This window comes from Thalassophryne amazonica, chromosome 14 (genome assembly GCF_902500255.1).
Source record: "Thalassophryne amazonica chromosome 14, fThaAma1.1, whole genome shotgun sequence".
NCBI classification, from domain to species: domain Eukaryota; kingdom Metazoa; phylum Chordata; class Actinopteri; order Batrachoidiformes; family Batrachoididae; genus Thalassophryne; species Thalassophryne amazonica.
In genome coordinates, this window is record NC_047116.1 from 36,898,527 (window position 1) to 36,922,355 (window position 23,829).

The window sequence follows — 23,829 nt, forward strand, 5'->3', positions numbered from 1 at the left end:
AACTAAGTGCTGGGTTATACAATACCAACACACACACACACACACACACACACACACACACACACACACACACACACACACACACACACACACACACACACACACACACACACACACACACACACCCTTGGGCACAGGTTTAACAGAAATTGCTGTACAGATCTGAAAATAGTCTAATCTGTAACCACATGATCTGCTATCAAACCTGAGGGATGTTTATGACAATTCTAAAGTTTCATGGATTTTACAGAGCCCTGCCAGAGTTCCCCACAGACCTAAAGAACAGATGCAAAACATGTGCTTCATAATCAAAACATTGTGTATTTGGAGCATTTAGTCCTAAGGGATTTTACAAAATCAATTAATTTCTTGATCACTGTTGGCACCCCCATTCAACCAAAGCATCATTTTTGCCTCTGCCAACCAACAGCGAAGGGTTGATTTTATGCCTCTTTCTCTCTTTGTGAACGTTTAAACTGAAAATGGGTTTACAGAATTGCAGAGGTAGGATCTTTCAGTGTAAGTAGAACTGAACTAATGTGAATGGTAATCCAAATTTTTCCTGTTAATCTTTCTTTACTTTCTGTAACATTGAAATACAGGCTTTCCTTTTATCACCTCCTCCTTCAGCATTTTTGCTTTATGATGTTGCAAAGATCTGAGAGAGATGAAAGAATTCTGTGACCATTGACAGAAATAATGATTAGGCATTTTTTCCCCTGGCAGAATGCTTTCCATGTGCACTTTTTAGTTACCATATTTTCTGCAGTTGAGTAAAAATTGCAAATTGTGAGTATGTGTTAGTGACAGTGCCATGGATCACTGCATCCGCCACACTATGGAACCACCACGGGTTCTGTAGGGAAACCACCCAGGTACACAACCAGTCCATCCCCACCTCCTGAATATGACCATCCATCTTCTACAACAAGGAGACACATGGACATGCCCTTGAACTGTTCTAGTTGCGGAGGCATCATCATGTTAGTGTATGCTCAGAGAAGCATGCCACTTGTGCATAATGTCGTACTTAACATTTTGTCATAATGCAGATGGTACGCCTCATCTCAGTATCACTAAGTAACCATTTGTTTGACAAAAATACAAAAGAATCCCCCGAAAAGACCAAGTACCAAACACATCCAGTCATCACTTTCGGACAGTGGTTAATCATCCAGGAACGTAAAGGTTTTGGTTCTCCTACAAAAGTACAAGCATCGTAAACCAGCAATGTGCAATGGTCTCATGACTCCATAAAGTCTTCCTTGAAATCTATCATTTTCAAAGGCCAAGGTCCCATAGACATGAATGCCACTTTAAAGATAAAAAAGAAGCACCTCTGATATTCATACTTATGCTCCTTGTGTGCCAGAAGAACCAGCATGATGGTCAATTCCTTGGGCATGAAGGGAAACAACTGTGGTTGCTGAGCAGCAAGTAGCTGGGATTGAATCTTGTTAAGAATGACCCTTGCAAACCCCTTTGATCAGCAGAGAAGGTACTGTAAGACCCCTGTAGTTGCCCATTCACCCTTTCTTGACCAGAGAGGGACAAGTCATTTTTTTCAGTCATTAGGGATGATACCTGTTTCTTAGATAGAAACAATGCCCCAGTTTACGTGGTCTTAAAAATCTGGTTGCTGTCTGATTATTGGCTGTTATCTGATTATTACGTGGTCATGTAAACAACAAAATCTGATATGCTTTATCCGTTAACGACTGTTATCTGATTATGAGAAATCAGATTAACACACCTGGATTTTTTCCTCAATACTCTGATTTCTTCAGTACATGTAAACCATTAATCTAATTTATTTCATTTTTTTACATTTGCGCATGTGTAAATGCAAACGGAAGTCATATTTCCAGATGTACAGTGGGATCGACTGCTGTCTTGTCGGGCCTCGTAGCATCCTTCATCAGATCACAAAGTTGAGACAGTACATAGTGTGTTTAAAAAGTGTGCTTCAATGGTCCTGTGCATTGTTTCAGTGTTCTAAAGAGCAAATTTCTCAGAGATCTGTGTGGTTTTTAGCCATTTTTATTGAAGTTGACTGTAGTTTGCTCAAAGAATGAAGTCATATTTCTTCAATTTTCATGCGCGAGGACATCAACTCTGCACACCTCCTCACAGAGAGAGAAAGAGAGAGGGAGACAGTTGGATTTCTTTGGAAGTGGAGAAAGGAGAAAAGGAAGCTTTTGAAGAAAAACATTTAGTTGCATACTCTGGCCAATGCCACTAACTTTTTGATGTCAAATACATTTCTTTTGCTAAATAATTGTTTTAACTAAATGCCAAAGATGATCCATTTTCTCAAGAATGTTCTTGTATAAATTTCCCTCACTTGTCCAAACCCAGATGGCTGTTAAAGTGATGTGGTAGTTGTTATATTAAAGGGGTGCGTAGCTACTATGCGGTCCATTATTTTGTGTTCATAATATTCAGTTCAATTCAATGTATTTATTTTATTTTCAATTTATTTTATTTGTATGGCGCCAATTCCTAACAAAGCTGCCCCAAGGTGCATGAGTAAGGTCTAACCTTACCAACCCCCTGTGCAAGCACAAAGGCAATAGTAGTAAGGAAAAACTCCCTCTGGTGATAATGAGGAAGAAACCTCAAGCAGACCAGACTCAGAGGGGTGACCCACTGCTTCGGCCATTCTAACAGTTACAAGGTTTTTACAGACTGTAGAAGAGTTTCTTTACCAACAGAAGAAACAGAAGAGCAACAAAAATAGAGTCCTTAATTAAAAGTAGAGTCCATCTTGGGTCTCTAATACATAGGCATCCATATTCAGCACTGTTAAGCTTCAGGGCCGGACCTCCGGTCAGTGGTGCAACAGGCGTGGCATTCTGAGGTCAGTCTGAGGTGAAGGGCTAGAGTCAGTCATTGGTGTTGTCAGTACCTCAGAGAGTGAGGAAAAAGCAGAATCAGTCAGCCGGAAATATGTAACTGCATCTGAGGCATTAATTCACTAGCAGTAAATCAAAAGGGAAGCAAAGAGATTGCTAAGGTGGTTGCTGGCAGCTAGCCCCGTGCTTCACTAATTTAGATGTAGTGAGGCTGAGACCTGTTCTGTTGCTAATAATATGAATTAAAAGGAGAGGAAGCATAGTTCCATACTACACCTGTGTGCTAGGCACACGAGAGATAGAATAGATGCATCTTTAGTCTGGACATGAATGTCTCTACAGAATCAAAATTCATCTCTACAGGGAAATCATTCTACAAGGCAGGTGCATGATAGGAGAAGGCTCTGGGGCCGGCTGACTTTTTTTAAGCTTAGGGACACAAAGTAGCCCTGCGCCTGGAGAATACCGAGCACGGGCTGGTACATAGGGTGTAATTAGGTCAGCTAGGTAGGGAGGTGCTAGTCCATGAATAATTTTATAAGTTAATAGCAGAACCTTAAAATCCGACCTCACAGAGACAGGAAGCCAATGGAGGGAGAACAAAATCGGTGTAATGTGGTCAAACTTTCTGCTTCTATTAAAAATTCTGGCAGCAACATTTTGAACCAATTGGAGACCCCTAATACTGGACTATGGTAAACCAGAGAACAGAACATTGCAGTAGTCTAGTCTAGAATGAATGAATCAGAGTATCAGCCATAGACAGGATGGGACAAATCTTCGCTCTGTTATGAAGGTGGAAGAAAGCAGTCCAAGTTATTTTGTCTTTCTCACTTTGTCATTGTGATGTATGACACACGAGTCACAGGATCACACATCAAAGGATAGACAGACTTGGCTTCTGCCAGTCATTACCTTTACCGCTGTTGTGTGTTTTCAAAATCTTCTTTGCAGGTATTGAGATCCAGACCGAGGATTGCAGACCCACACATTAGGACTGTGTCGGTACCAGCAGACAGCACTGCCAGACTGGCATGTGAAGCTGTAGGAGAACCAAAACCCTCCATCACATGGACTAAAGTCTCCACGGGTACACAAAATGCAGCTGATATGTGCACATTTACATCAGCATGTACACACGCTTGTAGTAACACACTCTGTTGAGTAAATACCTTTGATTCTGGGTTGTGTTTATGTGTTTATGGTAACAGCATCCTGAAGAGGCACAGATGGGGTGCTTTGACTGATGTAAAATGTAAAATTTACTTAGTTTATATAGTGCCAAATCACAACAAAGCTGTGGGTCTAACTGGACTAAGCAGTGGCTAACAATTTCTATAATTTACAGCAGTGTGCTAAATTTTACTCACTTTTAAAATAACTAAAAGGTTAAAATATGAAACTGGTAAATGAATATTCAAAAATTTGTTAAAATATGCAAAATATGTGCATACTTTTTATTTTTAGAAATACAGATTTTGGGTGTATGTAACCAGATTTTAAAATAATTTTATTACTGAGTGATCATCTGAGAATGCCTCATTTTATGGGTAGTATACATAAATTGTAAGGCTGCAGCCTTACAATTAATGTTGTGTACTTGTACACCACACTCACAAACACTAATGTGCCAAAAGAATCATAGCAATAAATAATAAGTATTTTCTGCACACTTAACTCCCAACAGATCATTAATATGTCTTTTTAAAATGGACCAAAAGCCTGGGTTTAAAAAGATACCCTGAGAACCTAAATACCATAATTGTTTTTTTTATATTTTTTCAAATTTGAAATTAAGGTTTGTTGTTGTTGTTCATTCGGCTGCTCCCGGTTTTTGTTCGGGGTCGCCACAGCGGATACAGCCAGATCCGCATTGGTAATTGGCACAAGTTTTACGCTGGATGCCCTTCCTGACGCAACTCCAGTTTTACTAATTATGGTATTTAGGTTCTTAGGGTGTCAAAATCCAACCCCTCGTCCTCCTCATAACACCTGGGTAATGGGTCAACTAGGGCATTACATGTTGGGGTGAAATACAGTGCGGACCTTGTGTGCCCCAAGGCCTCTATGGTATTCTTGAAGGCCCAACAGGAACCCTTAACACGGGGCAGCTAACGGGGCTCTGGTGAAACAAGAAGTCCTCAACGGCAGATCAAGCAGAGGAGGTGACAGCTTGTAACCCAGTGGCTGTGAAGGCCGATGAAGGCTGCAGCAAGTCCTCAGACCCGATCATCTGGGATTTCCCAGCCATCGGATTAGGCTAAGGATCTGTCAAGGTCCGTGTGTTTTCCGGCGTGCAACGACATTCCCACCATAAACAAACCCACACACAGGTGTCTCTAGATGGACCCTGGATGTAGATTTTCCCCATGTCCACCATCCTGTCCAGGAATCGACCAGGAGATGATCTTCCTCACCACCGAGGGGTGTTGCCACAACGAATATAGCTTCTATGTGAAATGGATAAAAAGTCAAATTACTTTTTAAAAATCCAAATAGGAATGTTTCGATATTGTAAATTGGATTTTATAACATAAACGTTCTGACAATTCTGATTTGTCTAAAACGTGCACTGGACTGCATGTGTTACATCGGAATCGCCCTTGAATAAAGAAAAGTTTTATTCATATTCTGTAGTTACACATTCAAAGAAATCATCCCCAGCTTTAGTATGACGAGAAGAATATACACATTTTAAGCTGATGAGAAAACTCAGTGCCCATAAACACCCAACATTATGCACTGGCATGCATACAATAGGCTTTTCTCTAGCTTGCCATGATGGAAAAACATATTGTGAGCAAGTAATGGAACATTTTGTGCACTGCATCACCGGTTTTATTTCACGCTGTGCCACTCTGTGTCCCTGTACCTCGTTTTCTCTGTGTGTCTTATTCATTCTCCGTCTTTCTTTTGCAATTTGTCTCCATTTTTCTGTCACTTATTCTTTCTGTCTCTCTTCTAAATGTGTGCAGGCACAGTAATCTCGGCCCACTCCAGAACTCAGCGCTTTGAGGTGCTGCCAAATGGCACCCTTGTAATTCAAAGTGTTCAGCTGCAGGACAGAGGGACATACATCTGCAGTGCAAACAGCTTCCTGGGTCGTGACAGGTGACATTACTGATGGCGGGTGCCATGCAACTTGAATGAACATGAATTGCAATATTCACTCTATTAATTACATAAACTACACGCGCATGCACTGTGCACATTTCATATTTACAACTCACAATTCATATCTAATGTTCAGACACAGTAGGGTTAGGTTTAGAGCTGGAATAGTAGTAATAATAAGTGCACAGTGAGTTTCCACATTTTTCCTTCAGGTCATTGCAGCCTACTACCTGAGGAGTACGGGGTTCTGAATGCAGCATTAATGTACACAATGTTTATTGATAGATTATAAAAGGATGGAAAAACCAAACACTGCTACTATGAGTTTTTACTTCATGCTCGACTGCTTAACGGAGCCAAAATTCTCTTGATTTGTTTCATTTCAGTGTCTTTCATAGTGATGTTCCTGTATCACTAGTTAGCATGCTAAAATCTCTGTATGATGTCTTGTAAATCACTTCAGAGGTGTTTTCTGGTTACAAAAACCATCATTTTCAGATTTAAAAGTGTTTATTTCTCTCTAACCTCTAAAAAATATATGAGAAAAAAAATGCCAAACATATTAGATTTACAGAAAAACAAGATGTTTCTGAGCATTTTCTGCTAGCTTGGTTTATTTGTTTGTGTGAGAAGTTAACAGACCTCATGTTGCCTTTTTCACTAGGATTGGCAGTCACTCTGCCGCATCCCTTAGTATTTGCATAAAATAGACTTCTCGTCTATTTTGGCTCCCCCTAGCTGGTGGCACAGTGACCACTGTCGCTTGCCGCTGCAAAACACACACTCTGACTGAAAATAAATGGCGATTTGTCACTTTGCAACTTGCTATTGTGGCTGTAGTGTAAGGTCTAACCTTACCCACGCCCAGAGCAAGCATACTGACAGCAGTACTAAGGAAAAACCTGTTAGATTTGATTTGATTTGATTTGATCATTTATTAAAGAGCAGAATCTAACTTCCTAATTAATATTGTTCTATGAGGCACAAAGAACTCGAGACTAAACTGTTCCTTGCCACCACGGAAGAAATGAAAACATCAAGAATGAGCACCTGTGCATGTTTACTGAAGTAAAATTAAATAAACTTTCTTATTGATTGTACATTTTTAAAACATTCCATTTAGCCTTACCATAGCCTAGCAGTCCTCCTCATTACTGTTCTGCCTTTGAAAGTTGTAGTCTCAAAAATGTGGTAATTTTGAGATACGACTCTTAATTCAGCATTTCAGCTTCAAAGCATTTTTAGTAACTACTTATATTTAAAATGTTATTATTTGGAATCATTTGCACTTACAATTTGAGTTTCCTTTTGGATAAAATACGCTGTACAGATAAATTTGACTGTAAAAGTGGAAGCTGATATTAATTAAAATTTGAAGCACAATTTAAAACATAGGCTACCATCTGTTTTTATGATAAAGGTGTGTCTATTTGAAATTTGCATCAGTCAGGAAATGTGTTTTCTGTTCATGATTCTCTTTGATAACAGGATGCTAACTACTCTGGAAGTGTGGACCCGCCCCCCGCGAATGATGCTACTCAGTTACAGAGAAGCCACCATCCACCAGGGTGGTGAGATGTATTTGGAATGCCAGGCAGATGGGGTTCCACCCCCTCTGCTGTCATGGGTCCTTCCTGATCGTTCCATTCTGACCTCCGGTTCTCCATCACACGGTCGCTTCACCATGGACACGAATGGAACCCTACATATCTCAGTAACAACACCAAGTGACCGGGGACTTTATCGCTGTATGGCATCAAACTCAGCCGGTGTTGTGAGTGCCTCTGTTCGTGTGCACGTGTCCTCTTTGCCCCCCGTGATACAGCAGCTCAGAGAAGCACAATTGGTGTTGTCTCCAGCCATGCCTCTTTATGCTCACTGCTCTGCTCGTGGTGCACCACCACCAACGGTGCGCTGGCGAATCCCAGATGGGACTCTCATTCGTCCATCCCAATTTGTACATGGCAACCTTTTTGTTTTGCCTAATGGGACACTACATATTCGAAAAGTTGGACTAAGAGACTCTGGGAGTTATGAGTGTACAGCAACGAACGCTGTCGGAGCTGACAAGAGGGTTGTGAGGGTTGAAGTGCAAACAGTGGGAGTAGGAAGTCCAGAAAGAGCAAAAAATAGTGGGACTGAACCTTCACCTGCATCCTCAGTCAAAAAAGATGTGACTTCTTTGCAGAATTACCCCTCAGAACAGCTGAACACTGATAAAACCAGAAGCTCTTCCCCATCATCCTTTGATCGATCCAGGACCTTTCTCCACAAGACTAATTCACCCAGATCTTCTGACCCTCCTCCACCTGTTTCTACAAACTCGCCCCTGAAAATCAACAAAGTAGTCATGCAGTTGATCCGAACAAACATAACAGCATCACCACCCTCCTCAGGGTCGACAAACAACACCAAACTCTCACCCAGCTTTGTAAATAACAAAGGAGTTGTTCTTCCTTCCCCCAGTGATAAAAACAGAGCAGCAGCTGTGTTGCATTCTTTACCCATCTCCCCCTTTAGTAAAGCTCGCATTGTCTCCACCTCACCTTCCATCACTACAGTCCATTATGGCATGATTTTGCAGCTTCATTGCTCTGTAACTGGCAACCCATCACCCACCATCATTTGGAGGACACCTAGCAGGAAACTGGTGGACACACACTTCAGGTACACGCTAATTCTTACCTTTTGTTGGTTGCTCGATTGCAATGTTCTATTTTCTTCATTCTCATGGCTTGTTGTGTCAAAGGGTTGTTATGTGCTACCACAGATAGACAGACAGTCTTGTTGAGCTTGAAACTGTAACACTGACACTTTAACACCTGTGGCACTCGTGTGTTTTGTTGAGTCAGTTGTGCACTGGTGTCAGGTGACAAGACATTTTTTTCTTCTGTGCATGTGTTGAACTTTTCATTGGTGCTGTAATGGATCAAAGTTGAGCCATTCAAGGTGGAAGTGGGATTACATCAAGGATCACCTCTGAGTCCTTATTTGCAATGATAATGGACAGGTTGACAGATGAGATCAGATAGACATGTCTATGGATTATGATATTTGCAGATGATATTGTGATCTGTAGTAAGATTAGATAGTAGGTTGGGACTAGGATGGAGATCATAGTTGTAGGCAGAAATTTAAGTTTTGAGTGTCCAACAAAAAAGAAAAAAAAAATCAGGGTATCCAAAATTGTATTTGCCGACCAGCGTCCGGTGTGTGTGTGGGGAGCGGGGAGAACCCTCACAGGGTGGCTCCAGGGGGCCTCCCCCTTGGAAAATTTTGAAAAAATAGACCCTAAATAATGCATTCTAGTGCATTTTGGAGAACCAAATACTATATATTTGACCTTAGAAATCTGACTAAATTTTGCTCCATTACAGTAATATATTTTCTTTTCTGCCTGACATTATTGTTAATGGAACCTGTACCCTTTCTTGCCTTGTTTAAATGTTATCTTTTTTTTTCTTATCAGGTAATGGCTTCTTTTCTTTGGTGATGGTACCTGTCCTGTGCCTGACTCAACTCACTGCATGTGCTTGTACATATAGCTGGCATATTGCTTCTTTCTGCACTCCCTAAACTGTGCACCTATGTAGATTCTGAAATAGTTTCTGCTATCCTATTCTTAGTTGTATACTTATTTGATTTCTGCATGTTAACAACATAATCAGATATACATCTCTTTCAATATTTCCGGCATGTGCCACCTATAGCCAGTGGTAGGCACAGTTCTGGTAATCTGCTAACCAGTAATTAGTGACGCTGGCTTTTTTTTGTTAGCTGATTAGCTTTTCAGCTAGCTTTGAAAACCATCAGCAGACCGATTTAGTTCCGATAACTTTTAAACCGCTAACATATTTTTGTGGGCATAGTGAATAAAGCTTAACAGTTAAACACATTTGTAAAGCCTGAAATATACATTTTAGTGCTTGCCTGTTACGTGTTTTATAGCAGACAGACAGCTATGAGAGGTAGAGTTCAATCCTCTGTCACCAGAAGAGAGCTGGCTACCAGAGAGAAAGGAAGAGGAGGAGGAAAAAAAAGATCATTTATTTTCACAGCCATACAGACTTGCAGACATATCACAGGAGTCATGCACAGCAAGACAAGTTTTGACTTATGGTTAAAATTTTAAACAAACTAATTCTGTCCAAGTTATTGAAATTAACGTCACCTCTGTCATTTTACAAAGTGAAAATATCAGCTATGTGTTTTAGTTTTAAAGTAATGCACTAATTTTGAAGGTCTTAGCATTTACAGACACACATACCAAAAGGCATTATGGGAAAATTAGTTTCCTGTCAAAAGTGGTTGGTCGGTATATGTAAAAACCAACACACAAGTTACAGTAATGTGTGTGTTGGTTTTTACAAATAAATCTGTATTTGTAAATATGTGATTTTTTTCTTTTATTAAAAAAGGCAATTTGAAAACTGAAAATTCTGTTTGTTAAATGATGTGATATAACCGGGCACCAGTAGATGACAGTGTTCTATGCATTTTGACCGCAGTTATATCACACTGTTGTCAACCTGAATCACAACTTAATAGACGTTTTGGTTTTGCAGTTTTTTTTACAACTGAAAAAAATGACATATTTTATAAAAGCACATTTATTTATAAACACCAACACACATATTACATTCACTTGTGTTGTTTTTAACATAGAATTAATTAGTCAACCAATGAGCGGATGCTCAGTGTAAAATGAACAGATATGTGTTTTATTTTTATTTTGAAACGAAAAACAAGAATTATTCACAGTGTATACAAATATGTGCACAGTATGAAAATGGCCAGCCCAGTGAGATATGAGCCTCGTTTTATGATCTGTTATACCTATATTTTTCATCAGCAAAGTTATTAATAAATCAACAACAAGGTAAAAATGCTGAATTTGTCCACTGATGTAATATGATCTTTCACTTGGTCATCATTCCTCTGGGTGTCTGAAACAGGATGAACAGGCGAGGCTTTTGCCACCTAGTGTGACAGACAGACATTCAGTGCATCTGCAGGACGATGCAATACCATGAATTCTGTGTGAAAACAATTTTAATGGTCTGTTTGTGTTCCCATCTCTGTTAGTTTTGATCGACGTCTGAAGGTGCACCCCAATGGTACCCTGACAGTCCAGGCGGTAACGGAAAAAGATGCTGGAGATTACCTTTGTGTTGCACGCAACAAGGTTGCAGATGACTATCGCCTGCTCCGTGTCTCTGTAGCTACCAAGCCGGCCAAGATTGAGCCCAAGCAACCGTTTAATCAGATGGTGTCATTTGGTGGTCCACTGAAGGTGCATGTCAAAAAATGATTATTGGCTGTTATAGTTCCTATTGTTTTGACACAATGTCTGTAAATTACACATTACTGCAATGATTTAAATATTGCTTTAAACATTTAAGAATTTCAGTATCACAATCTTGCCATTTTCAGAGACATTTGGACAAACAAAATGTAAGACATATTGTTAATATAAATGATAATTTCTACAGCTCATTTTCTTACAGTGAGTCATGAGTCAAAAACTTAGTGCAGGAATGAAATGAGTGAGGGAAGCCACAAAGATGTCATGATAACTCTGAAGCGCCTTGGGGCAACTGTTTGTTGTGATTTGGCGCTATATAAAAAAATTGATTGATTGATTGAAAAACAGGCTTCTGTGGCTGCATTTGAGTGTATATGGAAATGGGTTCTTGAATGGTCAACCTTTGGGGTCAAGATCATGTCCGCCTGTTTGTTTTGTTGGTTTACTCCTCCCAGTTCCTTTTGCTGATTTCTCCCAAAGTTGTTACAGTGTGGAAAATAGTCATCTTAGGTGCATGTCCACTGTGAGAGACATAATCTAAAAAAAAAAATCTGTAAATCACAATGTATGATTTTTTAATAATTTATTTGTATGTTGCTGCTGCAAATAAGTATTTGAACACCTGTGAAAATCAATGTTAATATTTGGTACAGTAGCCTTTGTTTGCAATTACAGAGGTCAAACGTTTCCTGTAGTTTTCACCAGGTTTGCACACACTGCAGCAGTGATTTTGGTCCACTCCTCCATACAGATCTTCTCTAGATCTTTCAGGTTTGGAGTTTCAGCTCCCTCCCAAGATTTTCTATTGAGTTCAGGTCTGGAGACTGGCCAGGCCACTCCAGGACCTTGAAATGCTTCTTACGGAGCCCCTCCTTAGTTGCCCTGGCTGTGTGTTTGGGGTCATTGTCATGCTGGAAGACCCAGCCATGACCCATCTTCAATGCTCTTACTGAGGGAAGGAGGTTGTTTGCCAAAATCTCGCAATACATGACCCCAGCCATCCTCCCTTCAATACGGTGCAGTTGTCCTGTCCCCTTTGCAGAAGAGCACCCCCAGAATATGATGTTTCCACCCCCATGCTTCACGGTTGGGATGGTTTTCTTGGGGTTGTTCTCATCCTCTAAACATGGTAAGTGGAGTTGATTCCAAAAAGCTCTATTCTGGTCTCATCTGACCACATGACCTTCTCCCATGCCTCCTCTGGATCATCCAGATGGTCACTGGTGAACTTCAGACGGGCCTGGACATGTGCTGGCTTGAGCAGGGGGACCTTGCTGCCCTGCAGGATTTTAAACCATGACAGCATCATGTGTTACTAATGTAATCTTTGTGACTGTGGTCCCAGCTCTCTTCAGGTCATTGACCAGGTCCTCCTGTGTAGTTCTGAGCTTTCTCAGAGTCATCCTTACCCCTCAAAGTGAGATCTTGCATGGAATCCCAGACCGAGGGAGATTGACAGTCATCTTGTGTTTCTTCCACTTTCTAATAAATAATCATAACAGTTGTTGTCTTCTACCAAGCTGCTTGCCTGTTGTCCTGTAGTCCATCCCAGCCTTGTGCAGGTCTACAGTTTTGTCCCTGGTGTCCTTAGACAGCTCTTTGGTCTTGGCTATGGTGGGCAGGTTGGAGTGTGATTGATTTGAGTGTGTGAACAGGTGTCTTTTATACAGGTAACAAGTTCAAACAGGTGCAATTAATACAGGTACAGTGCAGAATAAGAGGGCTTCTTAAAGAAAAATTAACAGGTCTGTGTGAGCCAGAATTCTTGCTGGTTGTTACTTATTTGCAGCAGTAACATACAAATAAATTATTTAAAAAAAATCATACATTGTGATTTCCGGATGTTTTTTTTTTAGATTATGTCTCTCACAGTGGACATGCACCTAAGATGAAAATTTCAGACCCCTCCATGATTTCTAAGTGGGAGAACTTGCAAAATCGCAGGGTGTTCAAATACTTATTTTCCTCACTGTATGCCAATGAAGGTTGACTCTGAAATTGCCTGTTAAAAATTCATTTTGTCATAAGTCAAGGAATTTGATGCTAAACCTGATTCAGACCAAATGTGGCACACACATAAGTGGAATCCAGAAGTGCCCTAGCAAGAGGTTAGTCACAACTTAAACACTTTTGTGAAGGCCAAGATCAATGGGGTCAAATTTCAGGTTGCTGTATCCGTTACTTTCTTAATGCCCATAAGTACATTTATGCACCTCGTGCTGATGAATTTATCATTCATTGACTGATGGTTAACCCCAGTTTGCTGTCTTTGTGGGATCATGTATCAGGCTGTAAACATACAAATTAGTCAGGTCTGAAAAGATATGTCATGACTTTAAAAAGAACCAAAATTCTATAACATTTTTTTAATTATTGAAAAATGCAGTTTGGAAATTGCACTAACTAATGATGAAAATTATCAAAAAAACACATTTATACAGAATAGGGAGGGTGCTTAGGGTGCAGTACTGTATATGTAATCAATACAAAACAGCAGTGATTTAGTTTAATTACATGTTAGCTGATCCTACTGAACCCAGTATGGTTCTGATCATGATGCTGACCCAGTGAATAGTGCAGAGCATTTTCACCCACTTCATGTATGTGTGGTTGTCCATTTCATTTTTATTAATCCATTTCAGAATATTTGTACAACATATTTTTAAATCAGTGCCATACACACATCTGTTTTGCTGCTGAAAACCTGCATCAGGCCTCCCAAATTTCTGCACATAAACAGTCTATCTTCCACTCCTCTGCAGCTCCAAGCTGCCTCTTTTGTTTTTGATTTAAACAAAAAAAAAATGCCATATTTTTCTGGCGCACAATAAAATAAAAATAAGGAATTGCAGGTCATAGGTTGCCATGAATCATCAGCAGCAGCCCTTGGGGTAGAGTTCTTACGTTTGCACAAGAATATTTAACAGCTAGATGAAAAATAAAGTCAAACAGGGTGAGATGCAGGAAAGCGGAAACTTAATTATTGGAGTTATATTTGTTACTTCTCATATTTAATTTCACATACACTTTTATAAACTTTAAAGTGCATTTTATACATAGATGCATCTAAATGTCCCTGTGCTTAGCCCTGCAGCTTTTCTGCTGTGCTTTGTTAATTACTTCCAGGCTCCTTAAAAAGGGTCTGGATTTAGAGAGTCTGAGAAATGCATTATCAGCAGGACCACTTGCATCACAATGAAAATAAAACTAAGCAGCACTTAGGAACCTAAACGTAACCACTGTTAAATAATAAGTGTGGTAATAATCACAGTGCCATTATTCCCTCCAGGTGGACTGTCAGGCATCTGGACTGCCTGATCCAGCTGTTCATTGGAGCCTCCCTGATGGAACTATGGTAAACAGTGTGTTGCACGGGGAAGAGATAGGAGGGCGAGCACGGAGGCTAACTGTGTTTGGAAATGGGACATTACTGGTTCCAGCAGTGGGTATGGGAGAGGAAGGGGAGTATACGTGTTACGCTGAGAATCAGGGAGGTCAAGACACCATGAAGGTAAAAAAAAAATGTATTGCTGTCGATGAGTTTACCACCTTATGCTTGTGTTATATTTACAGCTAAAATAAAATGTCACTAATGCATTACCTTATTTTCTGGACCATACGTTGCACTAGAGTAGTAGTTGCATCTGTCCAAAATTATGTCTTCAAGAGAAAAACAAACAATTTTAAGTCACATTGGTCTATGAATTGCATTTATTTTTGTAACACTGTGTTACTGCCTCATGTAAGAAGAAGAAAAATAATAATTGGAGTTAAAGGGATAATTAATGTAACTGCATGAGACACAAAGAAGTCAAGAGTAAACTGTTTCTTGTCACCACTGAATGGATGTTTGCATCTGTTCAGTCCTAAACAACTGTCCCACAAAGTGCAAACAAATGGAGTAGCAAGTAATTCAAAGGCTATTCCATATCTTTATTCAAAAGTGTCGTCTTTCAGTTTGAGAACGTGATTTATTCATTTTACTCATTCTTGAAGACCCAGCGCATCCTCATCCCGATCTTCTTGTTTTACAGCAGTTAGCATCCAGCTTAATGGTGAATTGTTTGCTCTGATGTGTGGATCATTCAGATGTGTGTACAGTCATTCTGAAATATACGTCACAGGACAAGCCAAACAAGTAAAAAAGTGCATCTTATAGTTCAGAAAATATGATAATTTAAACAACTTTCAAATAAGGCCCATAACAATACTGCGTGGCACACACAAATTCAAAATACTCTTTCAATCAGTCCTTATTTCCATTTAATTACTTCTAGGTGAAGGTCAAAGTCATGATGACGTCTCCACCAACCTTCAGCGATGACATCTTTCACATCATTAAAGTACGCCAGGGAATGACTGCTGCTGTTCGCTGCCGAGCCATAGGAGATCCCACTCCAACGGTGACATGGACCTCCCCAGTCAACCGTGTCATCCCACAAAGTTCTGATTCTGGTTATTTTGCTCAGAGAGTTCAGATGCTTTCAGATGGAACTCTGGAAGTGCATTTTGCCCAAAAAAGTGATTCTGGAAACTATACATGCATAGCTCGCAACTCTGTGGGGGAGCGGCTCAGGGTGGTTGGCCTAGAGGTAGAGGTTCCTCACCATGGACTGAGTGGCCATTTCGGTCAAAGTGGAGTTGCTGTGAAAGAGGGAAGAGCTTGGAGTAAAAGCAATGGGCCCAGCAGTGGTCATAGTAGTAGTAGATCAGGCGACATCATTGATAGTTCTGAGCTGAGTAGGTCTTCTCCAGTGTATGGACTTTATCATGGATTCAGAAGAAACTTTAATAGTAATAACAGCAACAACAATGCTCATAGTGAGAATAATGGCAGCATAAGAAACACTGTGCAAAGCACTGGCATTAGCATCCCAAGCACTGGCTTTCATCCTGCCCGTAGGAGTGGAAATCGAGTCCACGGGCCTACTGGTAGAGTTCCACCACAACTTGATAGTGCAGTCAGTGTCAGCATAAGTGAGACAAGAAATTTAGCCATAAAAGCAGATAACACTGGAATAAATACACCTGCAGATTTGAGTAGTAGCACTAACAGTGAGGGCAACAGTCAGAAACAGTTTGGGGGGATTGCTAGGTCTAGTAATGAAGTCACAAGGAGAACAACTGATACTGACCCAAGCACCAGTAAAATCAATGGCAGGTTAAGTGCTACCTTGAGAAATAATGATGTTTTTAGTGGCCGTGCATCTATTAATGGATCTGCTACTGGCACACTCATGGGAAATGGTTTCAGTGGGAGCAGCAGTAGAGGAGTTATTATGATTGGAAGTGATGTGACTGATGACAACATTGGAGAGGGTGTAGCTCCTGGTCATAACAGTGAAGGTACTGGTGCTTCAGGCCTCAGAAATTCCACTAATACAGCTGTAAATGTAACTACAGCGAAGCAGCGAGTGGTGAAAGGCCAAACTGTTCTTTTACCATGCCCCTCCCAAGGCTACCCTCCACCTCGTCTCTCCTGGCTTCTGCCTGGAAACGGCGTGTTGCCAGCCCCTTACTACGGCAGCAGACTCACTGTATACCGGAACGGCTCCTTGGAGCTACGAGGCGTGCGTTCAAGCGACGGAGGGATCTTGGTGTGCGTGGTGAGAGGTGAAAGAGAAGAGACAAGGATACAGGTGGAGCTGGTTGTCTCTGAGGAACAAGACAATGTCAGATTGTCAAACAGGGCACCAGTTGCAGAAAGTCCTCTGCAAAAAACTCCTGTATTATACAGTATACCTCATACAGGAACTTCAGTGGATTCATGGCCTGCTTTAGCCAAGAAACCTCAATCAAGAATTCCCATTACTGAAAAGCCACCACAGAGACCCTCAACTGTACCTGCTGAACCACCTATCCATTCATCTGGCCCTGTCTCAAAACCAGTAGTAACCACCAGAACAGCATCCCTGGTAAGCATCATTAATGGAGAAACCCTGCACCTTCCCTGCCCTGTTCCTCAACCTCCTGGATCTAACCAGGGTTCATTAACCTGGACCTTGCCCAATGGCAAAGTACTACCCCGTGGTGAGAGTGCAGATTCGGGTCAATACTATGTCCAGGCAGATGGAACTCTAAAAGTGCTAAAGGCATTCGTGCATGATCGAGGCACCTACTCTTGCAGATCCACCAGTTACGATGCCTCCTCAGTTTTTATTGGTACAGTTCCAGTCATCGTCATCGCCTACCCCCCACGCATCACAACAGGCCCATCACCTGTGACCTACACTCAACCTGGGGTTGCCGTGGAGTTACCCTGCCTTGTCATCGCGACACCGCGGGCGACTATAACCTGGGAAACACCAGACCTGTCGCAACTGAAGGTGATTAATCAGGCGCGTACCTATGGAAACCACTATCTTCGTGCTCAGGGTTCCTTGGTGATTCAGAACCCAACGAGTCGGGATACAGGATTTTACAGATGTACTGCAAACAATGTTATAGGAACAGACACCAAGGTGACCTACCTGCATGTTATATAATGGGAGACACAAACACATGCACACACACACAGACTTTACCATGTGCATGCTTACATATGTAGGAAGCATTGATATTTTCTCAAAAGAAAAAATAGACGGACAGACTTCCTCAAGATGACTGAACTCTTATGGCGTTAGTAGGTCATGTCCTGAAAGCCCAAAGGAACTGCAAATCTCATTACAGAAGACACTGTTGAACCTAAGACCAAAAAAAGGTATTTTTTACAGTATGTCTTTTCAGTAATGTTTTTATGTTTTATAGCAAAATTCAGCAGAATTAGTGCCTTGGAGTTGTTTTTCTAAATATTTAAAGAAGTTCCTCGTACGGTACAAACTGGTCTTCTTAACCTTTTATGCCTCGTTGTGTGTTACAAGTATTAAAGTGCATCATAAAAAGCAAATAAAATGCACAGCACATTTTACATTATTGCAAAACTGTAAATGGCTTCAACTGTACCCATGGGCTGTTTCAGAGGGAGAGAAAAAAATCCCCCCAGCAGCTAACTGCATTGTTTTTCCTCAGCAGTACAGGTAAACCTCATTAACTCGCGCAAGTTGGGGTCCACAAAATCAGACCGCGAGTTATCTGAAACTGCAAGTTAATGAAGTTGACGAAAAAAATCACTTCATCTAGAGTGGGTTCAAAATGTTTTTTTTTTTCCTCTTTCAGCTGCTGGATGTCACCGATGAGAGTTCTGTCAGTGCGGAATACTCCTGATGATTCAAAATTTTGGATGTGACTCTTCAGATCCTTACTGCCGGTTCAGATTGGGTCGGAATTTACACACGCGCCCGCCGTATGTGTGGCTGGAATTTACAAATGTGCCCAGTGGTGGGCACGTGGGCAGAGAGTCACATCCAAAAACTTCTGCACAGAATCATCCGCCCTCATTGCTGACATGCAGCAGCCAGAGGAAAAAGAAGAATCGTCGTCCTGAATCGTCCACACTGATGATCCCTCCCAAAAATGGTCAAATCAAAACTGACTTTTATACAGTCTAAATTTACGGGGTCTACAAATCGACTGTGAGTAAAGCCAAAATGCAACTTGCGAGTTAATGAGGTTTACTTGTAGTTTCTACATTTCATTGTTTCTTCGATGACTTAATGTTTTTCATAGTGTAATTTCAACATATATTTTGGTATGTATGGTATACTTTAAAACAACAAGATCAGTTGTTGCAAGTGATGGCTATATCCATTTAACTGCTAAAACATGGGACTTCATTATAAAAAATTGTTGGATTCAGGTGATAAACACTTGATTTAAGAGTGAATTGTTACACAAATTTATATTTTTGGAATATATATGACCAAAAGTTATTTTATTTTTTTGACCATTGATGTACATGTAAGTGGCAGCTTTGTGTTGGGATGTCAACATAAAACCTGTGAAAGATGCAATAGTGCCTTCAGCTTCATGACACACTGAAACATGTTAAAAGGAGTTCTGGGACCTGGTTCTTATGGCTCCATTTGGATTTTATTGAAAACTGTGGCAAACAGCTTTAAAACAAATGCCCAATACAGTTTATTATTTCTACTACAGGTGCAGGAAAAAATGAATTATATTATGTAGTATTAACATAAATTAATTGATCCATTTGTCATAGACTAGTCAACACAATTATGTTGATGTTATGGATTCTATTCAAAGTTGGAAATTCATTACAATCCTGTATAATAATATTTATGTTTTCATGCTCTCTTTAATTTATTTTTAAAACACTCTAAGATGCTAGTTATTATGAAACTACAAATTGATATGTAATGTTTGAAATCTACAGTGCTGTGAAAAAGTTTGTGCACCCTTGAGCTTTCATGTTTGAATTTTTATCACATAAAAATCAGGCTTTTTATATTAAAATTTCTAAAATGCTACCCTTTAATTAAACTCACTGGGAAGAGTAATCTCTACATAACGAATGAAACGAAATAAAAATATAATAGCCAAAATTATGATGTACATAAGTAAGTGCACCTTTTAGTATTACACAAATCACTTTTACATCCAGTTTTCTTAAGACAAGTCAGGGGATGGATACATGAACATTTCCAAGACACTGAATATGTCTTCAACTTTATTTACATCAGTTATTAAGAAATACGACCAGTGTGGTACTGTATGGTAAATCTGTCTGGAGGAGGCAGTTCTCATAAATGTAAGTGACTGCACAAGAAGGAGAAGAGTGAGGAAAGCCACCAAGACACCCAGACAACCCTTAAGGTGTTACAGATGGCTGTGGCTGTGACTGGAGAAATTATGCATAGTGCAAGTTTTGAATTTTGCATCACCAATTATACGGCTTTATGATGAAGTGGTATGAAGCCTCTATTTGGTCTATTTGTTGAAAGAAAATTCTTCCCTGCTCCATTTCACTATGAAGCTATGAGTGGTGATGCAAAATAAAAAAGTACATTTTCACCAAGAATCTAAGCCAGAAGTACCGCCCCCCCCCTTTTTTTTTTTTTTTTTTTTTTTTTTTGTGATTCCTTACAATAGGGTCCCGTGGCTCCAAACCAAGTTGTTAGTTAGTTATAATGTTAGTGAGATATAATTTCATTTCCTTTAGAACCAAATTCAATTGGCTGTGACAGATGAATGCTTTGAAAAATGAAATAGCCATATAGACAGAATTGTGGGGTTTAGTCTGAAGATCAACTGTGCCAATTTTTGGGAAGATTGAACAAAAGCTGAAAAATATTTCACCCTTTTCTTTCAAATTAAATACGGCTGAAAATGTGGTATAGCCAAAATTCTCCATATCGCATATTGGCAAAAAAAAGAAAAACAAAAGCTGACCCAGAATGCATTGTGATGTGATGTGATTTTTATTTATTTATTTTTTGTGCAGACAGCTAAACCTCTGGTCATTTCCATGCATTGAATACTTTCGCTTTACAGTGGCAGGCAACTGCTTTATTTCTACATGTATTTCCACTAGAAAGCCACGCAAGTTTATCTGATTTTGAAAAAGCGTGACCATGAAAGCGCTGAGAGAAAGCAGCAGCGGGTAACTAGAGTAGACGGCTCTGTTTGCGATCTCAGTGGGAACACGGGACATTTTTACAGTTACCACCACTTCGTGTTAGCAATTTGTGTGCTTACCTGCTTATTGATTGCGATTGAACAAATGAAAGAATCAAGAAAAACAAATGTGTTGATGGCTATCAAATGTTTAGTGACCATCCTGTCAAACTTGTAGAACGTGGAACTGTCAGTCGGACAGTTCTTTCTTTGTGGTTGCTGTGTGCCACTTCAGAAGAAGTTAAATTAGCAGGATGCGGTTGTATTGCAGAGTTTGTATTTATTAGTTATTTTGTCCAATCTGGTTTGCATTTATTTGTTAAATCTTTTGTTAAAATGCAACTGTACAGATGTATAGCTGACTGCAGATCTCAACAAAATAAGGCAATATCAGTGTAGCCCCTACGGTGGTACGTAGGTGACTATATGTGATAAGGTTAATTGACATAGGGTTCACTGGACTTGGCTTCTGCCAAGGAATACAATGGTACATGGTAATGACAGGGCAGTCACCAGTAAGTATGCCAAATGTCAATTTTATACGGTAGGGTGACCATATTTTGATGACCAAAAACCAGGACACTCGACTCAGCAATGAGATACTCAATTTCAAATGCAAATGTATTAATTTATATAGCGCCAAATCATGAGGAGGTCACCTCAAGGTGCTTCACAAACATCATTTTAAAAAAGCAGAACAAAATTAATTAAAAGATTAAAAAGAATAAAAAAAATTAAAACATAAATAAGTAAAAAGAATAAAAGAAGACACATAAAACCATAACATAAAATACTAGTGATAAAACAGGGAAAAAAAGGAAAAAAGTGTCTTCAGTCTAGACTTAAAAGTCTCCACAGAGTACGATTTATGAATCTGCGTGGGCAGATCGTTCCACAGAGCTGGGGCATGGTGAGAAAATGCTCTGTAACACGCCAACTTTTTTTTCACCCTAGAGACACAGAGTAGACCAGCACCCTGTGAACGCAATGTCCGAGCCGGTACATAGGGCTCAACCACGTCGGCCAGGTAAGGAGGTGCCAGACCATGACCAATTTTGTAGGCCAATAACAACACCTTAAACTCTGATCTTAAAGAGACTGGAAGCCAATGAAGGGATGCCAAAATGGGTGTAATGTGGTCAAACCTTCTGCTTCGTGTCAGAAGTCTGGCAGCAGCATTTTGAACCAGTTGAAGACCCCTAATGCTGAACTGTGGTAAACCAGAAAACAGAGCATTGCAATAGTCAAATCTGGAAGAGATAAAAGCATGAAGAGTCTCAGCATCAGCCATAGACAGGGTGGGACGAATCTTCACTATATTTCGCAGATGGAAGAAAGCAGTCTTTGTAATGTCTCTAATGTGGAGGTCAAAGGACAACGTAGGCTCAAACGTAACCCCAAGGTTTCTCACTTTGTCCGTATGATGTATAACATCAAATGATGATCAAATGATACTCGATCTTTACTAAAGGATCTCTCACTCAGGGGGAGAAGTAACAAGAAGGATAGGAACAGTAGTGGCCAGTAAACCAGCAGCAATCAGTATGTCTGGTATTTATATTTGCAAATTGTGTGTGAGTTAATTTTTTTTTTTTTACTTTCACTTTAGATGGTCTGTGTGGTTCTTGCCCTGTGTACTGCTATACAAGGCTCCTGGAACCTCAATTTCCTTGAGGGAGTCTTCCCAAGGGATTAATAAAGTTCAGTCTAATCTAATCTAAAAATGCTCAAAGATGAAAAACAATGAAAACCATGACCTTTCCATCACTTTCGAAAAAAAAAAAAAAACCCAGCGGCCAGGACAGGCCGTGAAAACAGGATGTTTGGTCACCCTACTGTACGGTTATAGCGTTGATGTGAAATGTGAGGGATGGACGGTGCATGTTTCTATATCAAGCAAAAACTGCAAGATTGAAAGAGCAAAAGTGTCTTCTGCAGACAGATTGAAAAAATATTTTCTCAAGTAAGCGACCAGAGACTCCTTATCCTCAGTTCAGCTGTTGATCCAGGAAACTGGGTCTTAGCTGCAGATGAGACAATTGTTGATGACATCATATTGCTCTCACTAGGAGATGCAATAAAACTCACAGCAGTCTGCAGCACCAACGGTGCCATGCCAGACACCACCCTGTGTCCACACGTGCCAAGTCATGCTCAAAAGGTTCCGAATCAGCAATGTCTCATCCATTATTCAAACTAACACGTTATACAATTCCCACAAAACCGCTCAACTTTGCTTTAAACCTTAGTTTGGCCCCAAGTATACAGGTAATGAAAAGAGCTCATTCACTTAAACCAAACTGCAACTATGAGAAAACAACTGCCACATGGCAACAACACACTTCACATTAAGGCGAGGTGGGGGGGGCACAAGACGTGTAGTAACATTGCTGCACCATTAGGATTTAATACAATTTACTTTATATGCTTTTGGAACAACATTATTACTGCACTGCTTATTTCAGTTTGACCATTTACACTATTCACAGCTGCAATCAAGATCTACATTTACCACTGATGATCAGCACAATTACAACAACATTCAATGTTTGATAGGATGTTTAATATCCTGACTGTACAGTTTTGGCCTGCAACTGAAGTCATTTAGGAATAACAAACATCTTCTGATACTATGTCTAGTATGTTTAAAGCTAAAATGTGTTAGATTTAGTGTCATCTAGTCATGAGGTTGTTAACTGCTCTTCACATCTACCTAAAGACAACACAGATCCTGTATCAGTTGTATCAGTCTCCACCCAACATGGTCAAGCCAAAGCTTCCTGCTGTGAAACTGCATGGACAGGTCCTGGAGAACATGACCCACTTTCTGTACCTGGTCAGCCATGTGCCATCAAATGCCGACATCGATGATGAGATCCAACACAGACTCAAGTGTCCAGGAACTGTCTTTGGCCAGCTTTGCACCTGTGTTTTCAACAGCAGAGACCTTCAAGATGAGATGAAAATCCTTGTCTACAAAGCTGTGATCATGCCAACCCTACTGTACGGACCTGTGACCTGGACGATCTGCCACTGAAGACC

The 23,829-nt window shown here is 40.2% G+C and overlaps 1 protein-coding gene across 1 annotated transcript in view; it reads left to right on the top strand.

The window, feature by feature from the left end:
• LOC117524487 (matrix-remodeling-associated protein 5-like) overlaps positions 1–19,203 on the top strand; it is a 39,093-nt gene extending 19,890 nt beyond the window's left edge. The window contains exons 7-12 of the mRNA XM_034186280.1: positions 3,810–3,945; positions 5,831–5,966; positions 7,458–8,636; positions 11,055–11,262; positions 14,564–14,785; positions 15,552–19,203. Of these exons, the coding sequence (XP_034042171.1) occupies positions 3,810–3,945; positions 5,831–5,966; positions 7,458–8,636; positions 11,055–11,262; positions 14,564–14,785; positions 15,552–17,759 (4,089 nt within the window). The 3' untranslated portion in view covers positions 17,760–19,203. The remainder of the gene's footprint in view (positions 1–3,809; positions 3,946–5,830; positions 5,967–7,457; positions 8,637–11,054; positions 11,263–14,563; positions 14,786–15,551) is intronic.
• The last annotated feature ends 4,626 nt before the right edge of the window (positions 19,204–23,829 follow it).